At 45.2% G+C, this 17,187-nt stretch overlaps 1 protein-coding gene across 1 annotated transcript; it reads left to right on the forward strand.

The window, feature by feature from the left end:
* Positions 1-281: 281 nt before the first annotated feature.
* On the forward strand, positions 282-16,334 carry LOC134548864 (tumor necrosis factor receptor superfamily member 1A-like). The gene is made up of 10 exons (XM_063394026.1): positions 282-465; positions 9,103-9,301; positions 9,614-9,742; positions 10,039-10,185; positions 12,062-12,143; positions 12,463-12,530; positions 12,743-12,865; positions 13,203-13,240; positions 14,000-14,159; positions 14,744-16,334. Exons 1-10 carry the CDS (start codon positions 427-429, stop codon positions 15,043-15,045), a joined length of 1,287 nt encoding a protein of 428 aa, XP_063250096.1. The 5' UTR covers positions 282-426; the 3' UTR covers positions 15,046-16,334.
* The last annotated feature ends 853 nt before the right edge of the window (positions 16,335-17,187 follow it).

Raw genomic sequence — 17,187 nt, forward strand, 5'->3', positions numbered from 1 at the left:
AGTTAAGATGCAAAAAGTCTTTTTCTTACAAGTACATGGTTAATTTTCACGTGGAAAGTACAGCTGAAGAGTGAAACTGCGTCAAGAACTTTTAAGATTTCGGTAGACCTCCTCTGACTCCTTTCCCGTGTGTTTTCTAGCAGCTTTAGCCTCTCGATGCACCATCCGTAGCTTTCCTTCGGCTTGCCCATCTGGGTTTTTAGGGGACACTGCCGGCGCCGGTCCTGGCGCGGCGGAGGGCGGGCGGGGCTCGCCGCGGCTCCGGGCCGCCTCCCGCTCGCCGCTCTCTTTCCTGCTGCCGCTGCCAGGAAGTGGGAGACGGGGTAGTCACTCTCCGCGCTGCTCCGGCCGGCTCTGGGCAGGGCTGGGGCGGCTCCCTCTGGCCGTGGGGAACCGAGCCACGGGGATGTAGCGGGCCGCGGAGCCATGCGCGGCCCGGCGCTGCCCCGCACCTCGCTGCGGACGGTAAGTCACGGCGGGGGCTTGGCCGCTCCCGACGGAGCGGGGCCGTGCGCCTCGGGGACATCGCCTCGCCCGGCGACAGCTCCCGTCCCGCGGATCTGCAGCCCTGCGCTGCGGGTCCGCACAGCGGTGTCCGCCGTCGAGCTTTCGGGCCCGGGCTCTCTCCGACCCTGCTGGCCGCCGTCGGGCTCCCCACGGCTGCCGATCTGCGGACAGCCCGCTTTCTGCTCGCCCTCTCCGGGGGGCTGGGGCTGCCCTCTCGGCGGCCCCATGGCGAGGCGCACGGCAGCGGGGCAGGGCTCGGGCAGTCTGCGGGAGGGCGAGGCGGGCGGTCGTCGTCGCAGGGGAGGCTGGTGCGGGCGCCGGAGCGGCGGTAGCGGGTCGGGCTGCCGAGCCGCGCCATCCACCGGTGCCCGCGGGGCAGCCGGGCAGCGGCACCGCCGTGCTCGCTGCCGCCCTCCCTCCGCTCCCCGCCCTCCGCTGGGCACCGAGTTCTCCGGCGCCGTTTCCGGGATTTATCCCTGACTCAGGGAAAAGGCGTCCGGGCTTACAGGAACGGCGGTGGATTCCCTGGAGCCCGCGGCGCGGCCGTTAACGCACGGGGCGGTCCGGGCGCCGGGGCTCGCCGAGACACCGAGCCGCCCGGCCGGGACACCGAGCCGCCCGGGCCGGGACACCGAGCCGCCCGGCCGGGACACCGAGCCGCCCGGCCGCGATCGGCGCCGCTCTGCTGCCGCCGCCGCTGTGCGGGGGCCGGGGCCGAGCCGCCCCCGCTTTGCTGTGCAGCCGGCTGCACACAAATGCCACTCTGCGGGCGTTTTAACAAAGATTAGTGGGTTGTAGCTACGCCCCAAACCACGGGATTTGTATAAAAGCAAGTTCAGCTGTGCCGGTAGACCTTCTTTATCCTTCCCGGGCTTCGTAGGGTAAGATTTTTAAGCTGCCCGTTATGATTTAGCGGGCGAAGAAGATGTAAAAGAAATCGGAGAGTTTTATGAATAACCTGATTGCCAGAGGTGAATGGCTATCCACTGTCAGCAGATGTGTGGTAAAGCTGGGACAACGGAGTGGTGTCACTGAGCATCATGACATGGCTGTGAATTCTGCTGTAGAGGTTACAAGGTCAAAGTGTTTATCCTTACATACCTGAGCGTCCTAGTTAATCCATCCTAGTTAATGCACACTTGCACTTGGCTGCGCTGGAATTGTAATGTTGGGTTAGCTGTTCATTTGTGGTCAGAAGGTTGCAACGTGCAAAGTTACCTTCCAGAAGGGTTTGGATTTGGCTTTGGGTTTTTTTACCGCTTGAAAGATTTGCAAACCCAGTAATAGGCTTAAAGCTAGCAGTTGCAGGACAACACAACTAAAACTGAGGAGAAGGAATTCCTTGAGGCTGGCTGTGGACCACTTACCATCTTGGGACCTAGGTAGGATACATAAACTGTTTACTTACGGACACGTTTCAAAGCAGTTAGCAAACCTGGAAACTGTATTTGTGCTTTAAGAATAGAGGTGCACATATTTTGGTGTAAATCAGACACTATATGTGATATTATTCATTCAGCTGGCAAAGAAAGAAAAACCTGTTGGATTCCCCAAATTCATTACATTATCTTCAGTTAGATAAGATACTGGAGGAAGTGTCCTTCAGTGGGATTTCTTTTTGAAGATGCTTTCCCCTTCCTATTTGTGTGTCATTTCAAGTTGTCAATAATACTCTACTCCCCACAGATAATGTTTATCTTTTCAGTAAAATAATAATTCTTCTTTTTGTTTTTCTTTGAGTTACAGGTCTCAGTCTGTTGCCTGCCCTTCCATCTGTCATTTACTTTGCTCATCATCCTGTTTTCTCTCACAGCCTTTCTTTCCTCCCTGATGCCTCCCTTCTACTCATCTGATTCTTGTGTGTTTCCTGTGATTCTTCAAAATTTCCTGTAGCCTGTTTCTATGCTGTCTTTCTTGCTGTCCTTAAACTCATTTTCAGGTTCTTTGTGTTTTCTCCATGCACTCCTTACTTTTACAGTAGACAAAATGGCATATCTTCCCTGAAGCTAGGGTGTTTTCTGTCTCATTAAAAAAAAAATATAATGGAAGTTTCATTTATTAAAGAAAATTCTGTTTTAGGAGGAAAAACGACAAAATACCCGTAAGGGTGTTTCTGGCACTGATTTATTTTCAAAGTAGAGGGAGAAACTGCCATTTTGAAGTTAGAAGCTATGTCATACAAAAATTGAAAACCAGGCCACCAAGTGCATTGTAAGAAAGGACTATTGGGCCACCAGCCTGTTTCCAGTAGTGACCAGTCACAGGTGTCTGCCAAGGGTTTGGAGCAGGGCAAGTTACAGCAATGAAAAATAGGAATACTCTCCTGGCTTCCAGTGGGCTGGGACTGTAGGAATTTTCAAGCAGATATGTTGTCTTCATATTCTGGATCCCTGAACATGTTTTCTTTTTCTTTCTGCTGATGGGTGTGGTGATCAGTTTTGGAACCAGGACAGGTTTCGGGCAGAGCCAGCACCTCTCTCAGGGAGTCCCACACCGCAGCTACTTGTTGGCTGTAAAAGTACCCCCCTGTGTTTGTTTGGAACCTCTCTGCTGCTTGTGTGATGCCTCTTAGTTCTTGTATTGGAGGAGACAGATAACACTCATCCCAGTTCACCTCTGCCATTCATGACTTTGAGCCTGCTACAGGATCCTTGGCTCAGGTTTCTCTTTTATAGACTGGTATATTTTATCCTTCCCTTTGTGGCAGTCAGTCTGTACCAATGATGATCCTTATCACTTTTCTTTGTATTATATCTGGGTTAATTTATAGTCTTAAGATCCAACCCTTTATATATTGTCATAACAACACTTTTGGTTTTATTCTCAAATGCTTTCCTAATAATTCATGTAATAATTCATAGCATTTGATTGCGTTTCTGGTTGTTTTCTCCAGTCAGATTAATTGATTTTTTTACTGCTTATTAATCTATTTTTAATTTCTATTTTTTAGGAGTAACTACTTCTAGCCAAATGAAGCATTTATATTAGGGTCTGTGCTAAGTACACTTACATGGCAATTTTCGTTCTCACAAGTAACCAGTAAAGTCAGTTTGGATGCCTTTCCCTTTTCATTAAGTATTCAATTTTCTGCATTAGCAGTATTATTTGTGGTAAACCCAGTGTTGTCATTTTGCTCTTTCTTACCCATTTTCTTTAGTCATCACAAAGAGGCTTTGCTTGTATTGGGCCAGATGCCTTGTGTTCTCTTTGGTAATCCCTGGATAGCTGAGTGCTTCCTTTGCTAACACATCTTTGTGTTATGTTCTTAGGAACCTGACAGTGGAAAGCACATCTCAAAGCAATGTCACTGCATTTCTCTATTAAACCAAATAGGAATATATCTGTTTTAATGAGTAGGACTTGGCACTGGACAATTACCTGACTTAAAAATTCACCTAGTGAGTCACTGACAAGGGGCACGAGCAGGTCCGTGGCACAGTGTGGGCGGTCGCTGAGGGCTCATGCCCAGCTGAAAATCACTTCAGTAGTGGAAAAGTAAGGACCCCACTGAGCCCTCCCATGGCTCCTGTCCATCAGTGCTCTGATGTGAGGCTGTGCAGCAGCACAGTCGAACTCAGCCCGAAACACAGGCAGGCAAAGTGCTGCGGTGCCAAGGGTCAGTGAACGTGGCACCCTGACACAGTGTTCACCACAGTGACCTCGGAGGGAAAACTTGCAAAGAAATTTTCTTATGGTTGTTACCACCTACTGACTTCTCCATTATTTTCTTAATCTTTACTAATATGAAGTAAAGCCTTCTAACTTTATGTACTGTATGGTATTTTGTAATATGAAGTCCACAACCTTTATAGATAATCACAGTTTTCTCTTGGTTTTAAAGTTAAGATTTCTATGGCCTTTCTTCATTGTATCAAAAGTTATTACTAGTCTCCTGATTTAGACAAGGCCTGAAATACAACATTCTTTCATCTGATCTTCATAAAATAGAGGGTTATTTATACTAGTAGCTCTTGCAGCCTTGTTTTGTCCTTTCCAGATTTTAGTGAGCAATGACAAAAGCTTCCTGTAAATGTTGCTTTAATGCACATTTCTCAATGTGTAAAGCAGAAGTTCTGGTTTCCCTTTCATCTTAGTATAGCAAACTAAAACAAATGCAGACCTCAAAGAGCTTTTGGAAATGGCTGAACCAGACAAAGAACATAAAGGTCAATACTGTACCTTGATTTCTTTGGTAGCTCATTAGTCGGAGCAAGATACTGTTTTTTGTCCAAGCCTCCAAGCTGACTAATTTTTTGTGACTCATTAAAGAGGCTAACAGATGATTCATATGTAGAATACTTGTGCATGGGACATGTATCATGCTGGATTCTTAAGCCAAGGTAATTTGCTGTTACAAAATACTTAGAGACACTCTAGTGACTCACAGTGCCTCTTATTTGCAGGCAGTTAATTAGTTTAAAAATGAAATTTGCAAAATGGAAGCCTTTTCTGAGAGAAGCAGTTGATTAAGTTACTACAATGGAATCTTTGTGCAACTTGGTCCCCAAGGATTAAGGATGATAAACTAAATATATTTATATGAATAAAATATTTATTTAATTGATGATGATAATGCCAAGATGAAAGACTTAATTCATAATTATTTACAACACAATATAGATAGCTAGAACTACTAGTATGGTGTACTGTTTTTTCAAGCAATACTGAAGGCACAGTATTAAAGATAGCACAATGACCTGTGTGTCACTGTACCTGCTCCATCCTTCTCCCTGCAGGCAAGCAGCCTGGCAGGTCAGGAACTAGGAAAGGAACTAGGGTTGCCTTACGTGTGAAGAGAATGTGCAGGGAACACGGCTGTCACCCAGAAGAGTGGAATGTTTTAAGGAACTAGCATTTTGCCATATTTTGGTTATTCCTGCAGCAGTTTCAGAAGGAATCCCCAGAGTTTTTGCTGACTGTGTTTTCGCTGGGTAGTCCCTCCTCACTGAAATGAGTGAGTAGGTATGAATCGGTGGTGTGCATCACATGTGGTTTGAATTATCCCTTGGCTTAGGTAATACACATGGTCTCAGTCAAGTTGCTTAGTGGGTACTGTGGTTTTTTTATACTGGCAAGTGCAGTGTGGTGTACATCTAAAAATGGAAATTCAGCTTATTTCACTTGCAGAAGACCTCTAAACTTTGCCTTGGCAAACTCTTATCAGTGACTTGAGGCTTCAGTGCATCGTAAACAGAGCTAAATCTGGCTGGCTGATGACCAGCAGTGTTCCTCAGGGCTCAATTCTAGTGCCAGTTCTGTTCAGTGTATTTATTCTAGGTAAATTGGAGCACGGAGCAATGATTATTGGAATGAAATTGAAGAAGTCCAGATGCCGGATCCTGACTCTGGGGACAGAGTTACCGCCGGGCACAAATCTAAACTGTGAGGGGGGTGTCTGGGGAGCACCCTGCAGGGAGGGCCCTGGGGGTGCTGGTGGCAGCAGCTCAGTGACAGCCAGCAGGGTGTGCCCGGGCAGCCCAGAGGGTGAAACCCTGTCCTGGGGACACCAAACACGGCAGCACAGCCGGGCACAGGGGGATCATCCACTGTGCTCAGCCCTGGTGCAGCCTCACCTGAGTGCTGGGAGCAGTTCGGAGCCTCACAGTTTAGAGATTTGAAGGTCCTTGAATGTGTCCAGAGGAAGAAACTGCTAAAGAATTTTTTTTAAATCAGGCTCTCATCTCTGTCAGACAGATTTATTGGTACAAATGAACTGTAGCTGTGTTACATGGTAGATCAAGCCAGGTGTCTCAAAGGAGGGATCCCCAACAAAGAAATCACTGGGCAATTACACCCTTATGTCTAAATTCCCTATGCCTCAAGAGACAGTCTGGATCAAAAGCATTTTTATATGGGGTCTTCTCACTCTTCATTGGGTCACTTTTTCACTACCAAGTGGTTGCCATGTGGTCACCTTCATATCCTCCTAGGTTGGTTTTGCTGAGGATTTTGATCAGTTCTGTAGTCCATGTTGTAATATGGTTGTTACAGTTCATACACCATGAGTTATATGCCTTCCAACTGAAACAGAACAGACTGTTCTAATTTCGGGTATTACCTGAGTTTGATGAAGTTGCTCATTGGTATAAATCAGTGTATTACTGAATGGCTTGGGGAGCTGCTTAAGATGGTGATGTTTTGTTGTTTTTTTTCCCCATCATGTGAATGATTTTGCTGGATGGCCGAGTCATTGGGGTGTGAGTCACTTGTGGCCTGTGACTCTCTGCACCTCAAATTGTGGTCCATGATGTATTAACTCTGCTTTGATGACACTTACAGAAATACTTTCACTTAACCTGAAAAATTAAAAGCACTTCTGTTTTCTTTTGTCTTTGAAGGTGTATCTGACCAATTTTCTCTGTATTTTTGGCTTAATCTTTGATGCTTTTATCTTCTTTCTGTTGCTGACTTGTGTGACTTACGGGCTGACTTTATATTCTTGTATCAGGGCATTAATCACTAGCTAGACAGCTAGACAATCAGGATGTTTTTATTGTTACTGTGTATCAGACCATCTGTGTGAAGGATCTTTTATCCATTTTCCTGCAAGCAATAAATCTTGTAATGTCAGCTGCTGAAACAATTTTTAGTTTCGCTGGGGAGTTGTTGGAGTGCTTACAGCTCTTCTGTGGTCAGCTAATTAAGTCTGAAATGATATCTATCTAAATATGTGGTTCTCTTTTTCCTGTTCACCCTTTTAGCATCTGGTCTATTGAATATGTCAGAGCTCTCTGAAAAATGATGTTTTAGCTTTATCAGAGTTGCAAACTCCATCCTTCTTGAGGTTTTAAGTTCTTTTATGTATGTACTTTTCTCCCCCAAGGTTTTAATTCTGAAAGAGAAACAGTACAGTATAGGGCTGTCATACCCATTTCAATCTATGTATCTTTTGTTAAGCTTGTTACCACAAAATTGGTATCAGCACTATGGTTTACCCTTATTGGTTTACTTTGCTTTTGCTGTAACTCTTCTAGCTGAAAAAGAAAAAAAAGAAAGGAAAAAAAAAAAAAGAAAAATAGGAACTCTGAAGCTGTGCCTGTATTGCTGGGCATCTTCAAAAACAAACAAAAAAAGCTGAGAAAACATTACAATTAGAGGGAAGGTAGTGTAGTAGAACTTCATGTGAGATTATATTGGCAGGGCAGTGTTCATTTGCAAAAAGAAATGAGTTGATTTTCATCGTTCACATGATCTGATGCATAGCATTCATTGGTACATCTGTAACATATTCAGAAGCATCAACACATGGATGTCCAGATGGTGAGGCCAGGATCACTTGTGTGCCAAGAGGATGACAAGGGGTGCAGGTTGTCTTTGTCTTGCTGCTGGACTTCTTCATGGTACTATAAAGTAGTTTTTGGACAAATCTTCCGTATTCTTTGGTTGGAATCATTGGTTGGTATGGGATGGGTCTGTGCTGTAGAAACGTGCTGACTTCAGGTTTCATAAATCTTGGGCCAAGTTTTTACATGGTTTTGTTGGGGGTTTTTTTAACCTTTTTGTTGTTGTATATTTTTTCTTTATCTGAATATTTGAAATGCATTCTTGAGGTCTGTTTTTCTGTTGGGCCAACGGCGACGGAGTTGTGTTTGTGATATGCTGCAATCTTGTTACCGTCCTTGTGGTACAGGATCTTTTGCTGATGAGTCATTTATGCTGTGGTCTTACCAGAGTGGAGACCTTTTGGCCATTACATAAGCAGTATATTTCTCAATTTCAGTGCTGGGAATAGTGTCCTGAAAACAGTGTCCAGGGGATGGCATCCTTCCTTATTGGTACAGGCTAAGCTTTTAACCCTTGGTTCATGTATGTGTGGGTGTACAAAGTCACACTCACTTACAGTCACGTGGCAGTCATGCCAGTCTTAATATTTCTGCTATGATTGGCATGACAACAGTAACTTTCAAGTGGAAAAATAGAAATCAAATCTTAACAGAGTTAAAAAAGAAGAAACTGCATATTTTTGTGTCAAACTGTAAGGGCTGATTGTTAACAGCTGCAGTTTAAGGGGAAGAATGTACATTAGGCGTGGGGAGAACTCAAAAACCTAACTTTCCCACGTTTCTAGGAGGTGTTTTGAAAGATTTCCTGTACTTTGCAGGCAGTGAAATCCTCCTTTGCCATCTCATTCCAAACTTCCCATCTTGTGTATTCAGTGGAACTGCAAGTACTGGATGCATTCTTCTCTGTGGAACTGTTTCTACATGGATGGCCTTACTGCCTTCCTTAATAAAAACATTTCTTTGCTCTTGTGTAACTTCTATGTGAGCTGCAGCATTTTCAAGGCATTCCATGTATAAACTGCATATCATGACAAATATTTGTTTTATATACAACCACTTTGCTGTAGAGGCCATTGAAGGTATATTAATATCACAGACAGCAGGCATCAGTTTGTTGGGGTTTATTTTTGTAAATCATCTCCCCACACACATTTGCCAGTGGAGGGTCCCATTACCAGAATTAGCCAAGTAAAATGAACTCATGATGATTTAATTCTAAGTGCTGAAGTCAGAAGTGCAGTGTGCAGGAGGATATAATGTTTTCTCACCTTGTTTCTCTCCTCTCTCTCCCTCTCTCCCTCTCTGTTTACAGGTTATTCTAATATTTGTCTGTGTGTTGACAAAGGAATCTGTAGAAATTACTCCAGTCCCATATAGACTGCAAGTCCATCAGGCAGCTTTCAGTGGAAGAGACCCCTCTAACCCTTTGAGAAAAGAAAAGAAACAGAATTGTCAACTGGGACAATATATGCACCCCAGAAAGACCCACTGCTGCATGAGGTGCCATGCAGGTACACAAAATAAATACAGTAGTAGTGACTTTCACCTTGGATGCATTCCCTCAAACTGTTTCTTTCCTACAGCTAATCAGCTCTCCCTTTGCTTGGTGCTTATCCCTACCCAGATAAATTCCTATTCCTTTTGTTTATTCATATTCCTTTTCTCCTCTTATGGGCTGTCAGTGTCATTCACACTGAGAGGAAGCATGCTTGCTCCTTACTCCATCAACTCCACGGTTTATTTGAGGAACCAGTGACTCCTGTTGTCCCTAAGACAACACATTTGCCTTCCTGTCAGAGCTCTGCTAAGTGATCTTCTTGCAGGTACCTACAAGGCAAAAGACTGTGATGGGCCTGACCAGGCAACCGTCTGTCTTCCGTGTGCCAGTGGCACATTCACCGCTGTTGATAACACCATGTCCAAATGCTTCCGGTGCACACGCTGCCGTAAAGGTGAGTTACTGTCCAATCTGCAGGAAAACGGTGGCGGATGAGGGCTGGAGGGATGGCAAGGTGAGCGAGGGAGCTTGGAAAAGTAAGCAATTGAATGGGTAAGACAGTGTATGGAGATGGACTGAGGACAGCAGGAATAGGAGTTACCAAGTTAGTACAGTCTGAGATACAGTTTGCAGGCCCTTCTGGCCTTTTCCTGTAAAAATTCGGGGATAACAATACCTATCATCATAACAGCGCTGTCATTTGAAGGGGAAGGAAGAGGCTGAGTAATCATTTCTCCTTTCTTTCCTCAGAACTCCAGCAGGTAGTAGAGACCCCCTGCACCCCATGGCAAGATACTGTATGTGGCTGTCAGAAGAATCAGTATCAGATCAATTCCAAGTCTGAATTCTTCCGGTGTAGGAACTGCAGCTCGTGTGCCGACGGGATTATTGCCAACTGTGAGTATGGCATGGATATGGCTCCAGTGCAGATGAACTGTAGTAGGGTAGACATTCTGATGTGCTGCAGTGCCTTGCACTGAAAGGATGGTAGTTTTGGAACAACTCTGCAGTTTGTCTGCCCTCTTTCCCCAGAAAGGGTGCTATTTTTTGTCTGCTCTGGCATCAATCCCTGTTTCCTATCATAGCTGCCTTTTGTCCTTGAAAACAGTTTGTTGGTTTTGGCTGTTGTGAGGAGCTACTTTCTACTTAATATTGGTGCTTCTGCACTGCCTGTCCTGAAGCAAGGTCTTTATGTTCTAGAGCAGGTTTCTCCTTGCCTTCCTTGTTTGTCTTTCTCCTGATGCTCACTGCATTTCCCCAGCAACTGCTGGAAGCACTTTGAGTATGATGGATGAAAATACCTGTGGTCCCAGTGCCCAGCTGAATTGCTTGTCAGTCAGTTGCTGAATGACCACAGTGTTCTGTGCAGTGTTCTGAAGTAAAGAGCTGCTAGTAATGCTCAGCTATACCCAGTGGCACTGGGATTACCTTGGGACGATGCCCGTGTCTGGGAGATGTACTCATGTTAGCTGTCCCAAGGGTGCCCCATCTCCAGTCAGGAATCAGAGATGTTAAACAAACATTTCTGTCTGTAGTCTAATTCTTTCCATGTCCCTGAAGTGTCTCTTTTCATGTGACGACTGAGAAAGCACGAGTCAGTGTTGGATGCAACACTAACTGACTTTATTTCCGTGGTTAGCTCTTCTATAAGGTTGCACAGGCGGATCCAACTGTGCGGCCAAACGAGACATCCCGCATCCGTGCGCATTCACACCCGGACTGCTCTTCCAAGTCAGCACGTACATACATTCCTTAGTGGCTGTCTTCCAGCCCAAGGACACACACTCCCTTCTGAACATCTTATTCAGCTGGTCATGATCTGTACAAAAGATGCAATTATAATTCATTTAGTCATTGCCCTTTAATCATCCAGTAGGCCTGTTCTTTTGATCCAGCTGCTTCCACACCCTACCTTGTCTTAAAGCTATCCTCTCTTCTTTGAAGGCTATGCTGCTCCTGATCCCTTTCCCATCTCTTACCCTGCCCAGTGTCAGGTTTGCTGTTTCACTGGTGAGTGTGTTCCCTCTAGTGCTCAATCATCTTGTGACAGTTTCCACACTTAGGCCTCTCCTCAAGGGTCATATTTGCACACTGTCCTTGAACAGCTTCCTTCCCTCTTGGCTGATGTAGAAGTGTTTTATTCCCGCCCCTCACTCGCCACAGAATGCATGCTCCTTGCTCTAGTACATTTTCCCCTCCTCTCATGCAGTTTGATGTCCTTCCATCACTGTTCTTGCCTGCTCCTCCCCACACTGTTTTATTCAGGCTGTCTCCAGTGACTTGCTTAGAAGTGATAGTTGTTTCATTTCTTACCCCTTCCACTCACAACATCAGAAGAGTGCTTATGTGTCCCGTAACTTGAAGTGATTTCTCCCTGCCCTGATCTGACTTCCTCACCAGTCCCAGCTGCTCAGGGACCACTTCTCCCTCATCTTGGCCTGACTAATGTGGTTTCCCCTTCCTGTCATGCTTGAACTTGGTGACTTTTATTGCTTTTTGTCCATTACACTAATTTCAGCTGCTGTGTTATAGTCTCTTCCCAAGCCTCTACAGAGGTGCCCACCTTCAGGACAGTGGCACTCTTATTTTTACTACTTTTATCGTCCCCCAATTCTATTTTTGTATGTAAATCAAATCCTTTATCTCTTCTTCAGTTGCAGTTTTCCAGGCTTAAAAAGGACAGTCTCTCATCCATGTTGGAGTGGATTTTTTCCTTTTGTTTTCTTCTCTGTCCAGATTATGGCAACAATTTCTGTTTTTTTTTTCCCTACAGGTTCAAAGAACAAAGACACAATTTGCAGGTGTAAGCCTCAGTTCTTTCGGTCACGTAGTAATGTCTGCAAGCCTTGCAGCAGGTGAGCTCTTTTGCTCTGTTTGCCCCACCACTGAGTAGGAGAGACAGCAGGAGCTCCACAGGAGGAGGAAATTATTCTCACAACTCTTTCTATCTAGACATAACTTTGCAGTAATCTAATTGCCCTCCTGGGGCATGTAGGTTTTCACTTCTGCCACCCCCAGTCTCCTCCATGTAGGCATCAGCCCACTAAGAACCCAAAGTCACTAGTCACAGTGCATTGCTCTGCTTTGCAGGCTCATCTTGACTTGTCTGTTAATTACGATGGTTGCAAATGGTTTCATTGCATGTGTGCTCACCTCTCTGATTCGCTCTTTCAGCTGCACTGGAGAAGAGTGCTTGTGGTGTCCTAGCCCAGTCACTACCTCGCCAACTTCATCTGGCCTGAGTGAGTACTCAGGGGCCTGAAGGGCAGTGAATCTTTTCACTATGGGGTGTCGTTCTGTTAGTGCCTTTTGTAAAGGGTTATATTTTCCACTTTGTCAAACCACTATCCTTTTTCTCCCTACCATGTGCAAATCTTCACTTGCTGTTCTTCCTCTAGCACTTACCTCCTCCTTTCTTAGTCACTCATGCATTTGCTCTCCTCCTTTTGTCCAGATGGAAACCTTGTACTTGGCACCCTTGTTGCAGTATTTGGAGTTATCTCTATCCTCTGCCTTGCACACAGAGTAAGGAAGCTGGCCCACAAGAATAGGATCGTGTCGTCTTTCTACTCCTGTGGTGAGTACAGTGGCATGTGCAGTGATGTTGGTTGGCATAGACATCGTGTTCTGTGTGTTTTGTGTGTGCACGTGTGTGAGGGACAAAGTGGGATGCCTCTACTCTGCTCTGCAGCAAGGCCAGAGTAGCACAAGAACTAAATAGCCAAGGCTCTTGTTGCAGTTCTGCATCCAGGCCCGTAGCTGTGACTGGAAGTGCACATGAGCTTATTTCTGGGATGTGTATTTTGCTATAAAACATTTCTGAGGGCAGGATTGTTGAGTAGCTGCTTTCCTGTTTTCTCTGGGATGAGAGGAAGTGAAAATAATTTCTGCTTTCTTTTTTTCTTTCTTTGAAGTTTCTTTGCCACAGACAGCCAAGGAGCCGGTATCAGAGGTGAGCAAGATGATGGGTATAAGAGCTTACCGTCCACTTTCAAATATGTTAGCCTAGGATCTTGAGTAATATTTTTCCCCATGGGCTGTTTTCAGGCCTTGTATTTTCAAGTGAGCTGAGTAATAGGGCTGTTTAACTCTGAAGTCTTTTCCTGTAGAGGGTGGAGCCAGTAACACTTAACTTCCCCTCTTCTAGAGGATGCTTTTCAAACTCCTGGCTTTTTTTTTTTTTTTTCCTGGATGCATTTTGTTCCTATAGTTGGTCTTTAATCCCCTTTTCTCTCTGTCTACCCGAAGCTTGGAGGATTTAATTAATTTTACTTAAGATCTTGACAAGCCTCTCAGTGCTGCTTCACAGTATTCTCTCAGGTCCAAGGTAACTCTGCAAAGAAGAGGGCCCAGGCAGCAGCTGAGGTGGGGTTTCCACAGCCTTACAGAGGAGGCTGATGGAAAAGGTGGCATGTGGAGCTTCTAGAATGGTGGTAGTTTTGGGTGCCAGCCTTGACTGTGTAAAGAAACATTTTTTTTTCCAGACTACTGTTTTATGGTGCCAAAAGAAAGTTAAACTCCTTGGGTTCTGCTGGAAAGACATGTTTGATGTCTTCTGCTGAAACAAGGCATGTAGGAAGAATTAAAATCTCAGCACCCACTCCCCACCTATCTTAGATAAATTTTAGCATATAAAGCTAGTAATTACTCACAGGAGACAGGTGTATTGCGCTGCTGTGGGTGATTATGGACTATGTAATGTGTCTTTCAGGTTGAGGAAAAAAGAATTCAAATTTCCACCCTTCTTCCTGAGTCCCAGAAGGAAACAGAATTGCCAGTAAATGCAACCCTGTCATCTGCACCTCTGCCACAGAGTTCACATGAGTTACCAGACTGTGTCAGACCTGCCAGGAAGACCCAGCTTCCAGACAGTAAGTGCAACTCCTCCATCCTTTTCTCCTTCCCCAGTCAAACGAGAAGCTAATTATGCAGATGCAGCTAGGAGTATGCTGGACAGAGCTTACCCCAGAGCACATGGATGTGTACCCATGCATGGCACAGTACGAAGGCAGAAGCATGCCCAGAGCGTGTGAGTCTGTATATGCTAAATATCTGTGCAAGGCCTTTCTGTTGTCCCTTCTCCCTACCAGCCAAATGGATTGTCATATGTGTTGAGATGCTGTCAATCTTAATGCCTCTGGGGTAGTGACCCAGAATAATATCAATAATTCATTCTTCTTCAAGAATGTATGGCAGCAAGGGCTTAAGCAAATGTGCTTGACTCTGCTATAACCTTATACAAGAGCATATGGAAACATTCCCCTTACATTTTGAGGGAAAAGAGCAAGTCTGGACATCACACGAGTTTGTGTGACTGATTACTCTGGAGAACTGGAGAAGAGTTCAACAAGAGGAGGCAATGCAAGATACCAAGGCACCCTCCAGCCCTGGATTCTGCACATTCTCCTTGAGGTTGAGCAACCTTGGTTCTCAGCGTTTCCCCTCTCTCTTACAGACCCTGCCATTCTGTACACGGTGGTGGATCACGTGCCGCCATCTCGGTGGAAGGAGTTTGTGCGGCGCCTGGGCCTGAGTGACTGCGACCTGGAGCGCATCGAGCTGGAGCACCGGCGCTTGCGAGACGCCCAGTACGAAATGCTCCGCCTGTGGAAACTGCAGATGGGCCGCGCTGCCACTGTGGAGCACATCAGCTGTGTTCTCAACCAGATGGAGCTCAGTGGCTGCAGTGACGCTGTCCAAGAAGCTTTGCTAAACCAGAACTCTCCTCAGCCTTGCAGCCTCCACAACCATCTTTAATCTATTTCTGCTTTAGCTGCCTTTGACTTTTCAAAGGGGATCATAGCTCTCTTTCTTTCCCCATATCTGCCCATCTTTGTAACACTCGTCAGCTGGTTTTGTTGGAGACAGCAGCAGATTATGCTGGAGGAAAGCTGAGGTTTGCTTCTTAACCACCGTGTAGTTCAACACCTTTAAGCCATGGCAGACCTCTGCAACACCTCCTTTCCCAGGGAGGGAAAGCACCTCATAAAGGAAGTGGTGTGTGGATTCTGGCCAAGATGCAAATAGGAGCTCTGAGACTTGATCATAGATCAGCTTCTATGGACACCTTGTTGCTGAAACAATGTTGCTCCACACATCATGTGGTGGGTAAACTTGTAGGGTGCTTTGGTTGAGCTGACTGTTCAAATGTTAAAGTACTCACTCACTTCTTGCAGATCTATTTTTCTGCGAGATCAACCAGTTGAAGTGGCTCATATTGCAGCCGTTTGATTGCTAAATCTGACTCAGAGGAAGTGATGGGAGGATGTGCCTATTTCTGGGAGCAGGAGAGGATTGCCCCCTCTCGGTGTCAACCAGTAGCAACTAGTGGGTATCGCTGTAGCAAAAGACTCCTGGAGATTCAGAACTGATTCTCTCCCTGTGAGAAACACGAGGACATTGTCCTTGCCACATCATTTCCCTCAGGTTCCAGAAGAGCAAGGACTCCAAGCCAATGAGTCAGATGAGAGGGTTGGTGCTTTTTTTCTCAAGGTTTTTTTTCCTGTACCTAGAAACCATGTAAGTTAGCATTAACAAAACACCTGCCTGTGTGTTTGTCCAAGTGCAGGGTGGCAAGGAGTGTGTGCATCTGCCTGGGTGAGGTGGTACCTGTCCGTGGGCATAGGTAGCACGAGCACCTCTGCAACTCTGTGCTTGCACACAGGTGGGTAGGCCTGTGTCTGCCTGCTTACCTGCATATGGATGATTTGGTGAATCTAACTGCAGATGGGACTGTGGACATGTCTGGATAGATATTTTAGCATCTGTTGAATAACTTCACACTACTTCCTGGACTGCATTCTGTGATTGCTGCTTGGCTGTGGGAGCCATTCGGTGCCATCTCCAGGCTCTCCCCATCACTTTCTCACTGGAATTACCCTGGGTGAACCAGATGTAGAAAAAAATCAATTAGCCTGCACTGGCTGCAGGTTGTCCCCGTGTTTGTAACATGGATTTTTTCAGTCTCTAATCTCTCGACCAGAGAGAAATTTCCTATTGTAAATACACTAAATGTTCTGAATTAAAGTGAATATTTTTACTTCGGTTCTGGTTTGGCTCATATCAGCTTCTTTTCTGTGACTGTGGCTGGGGGCAGAGGAAGGGGAGTAACTTACACAAGTGTCAAGAGTGGGTGGCTTGGTGGTCTCTTTTTTTAAAAAAATCCAAATTTTATGTACTTTGGTGTGTAAAACTTAGCTGACCTCACATCACAAGAAGCTAGCTGAGGGCAGGAAGTAGGACTGAAATGAAATTCAGTTGTAGGTCTTCTCAGATAGTCAAGAATATGAATGCCAGCACATTCAGAGTGAATTTTTAAACAATATACAATGAGTCATTTGGATTTGTATCTGTTTTTTTAAACAGGAAAATATCTTTAAATAAGAGAATAATAATGGGTTATACTTTAATGTTAATCTTACATGTTTTTGTCTGGGGAACCAAAGCACTGTGTTAAATAAGGAAGGACTACTCCTATTTCACTTGAAAGTTTCCTACTTGAAACTTGGAAGTTCCAGACAGTCAGTGACAAAGCCAGGAACTGAAGTCAGTTTAAATTCCCAGTTTGAGGCTTTGTTTTGCTATGCCCACATCCTGTATTAATTGAGGATGATTCTGGTTTGGGGGGTTTTTTGGTGGGTTTTGTTTTGGTTTTTGTTATTGTTCTAATCAGAGACAGTACAAAGCCCACTGTAGCACACTTTTTCTTTCGTAATTTATGTTCAAGAAGCACAACAGTATAATAATTATTAGAAGTACATGCTGTATATTGAAAGTGCTCGAAGTGGGGAAATTCTCGGAAATCTTTTCCAGGTATGATGTCTAAGCCTTGGGGTTTCCCCCCCCATCTCAGACTGTTTAATACATCATTTAAATCCATGTTTGCAAAGCTTGTGGCAC

Source organism: Prinia subflava, chromosome 3 (genome assembly GCF_021018805.1).
Source record: "Prinia subflava isolate CZ2003 ecotype Zambia chromosome 3, Cam_Psub_1.2, whole genome shotgun sequence".
In the NCBI taxonomy this organism is placed as follows: domain Eukaryota; kingdom Metazoa; phylum Chordata; class Aves; order Passeriformes; family Cisticolidae; genus Prinia; species Prinia subflava.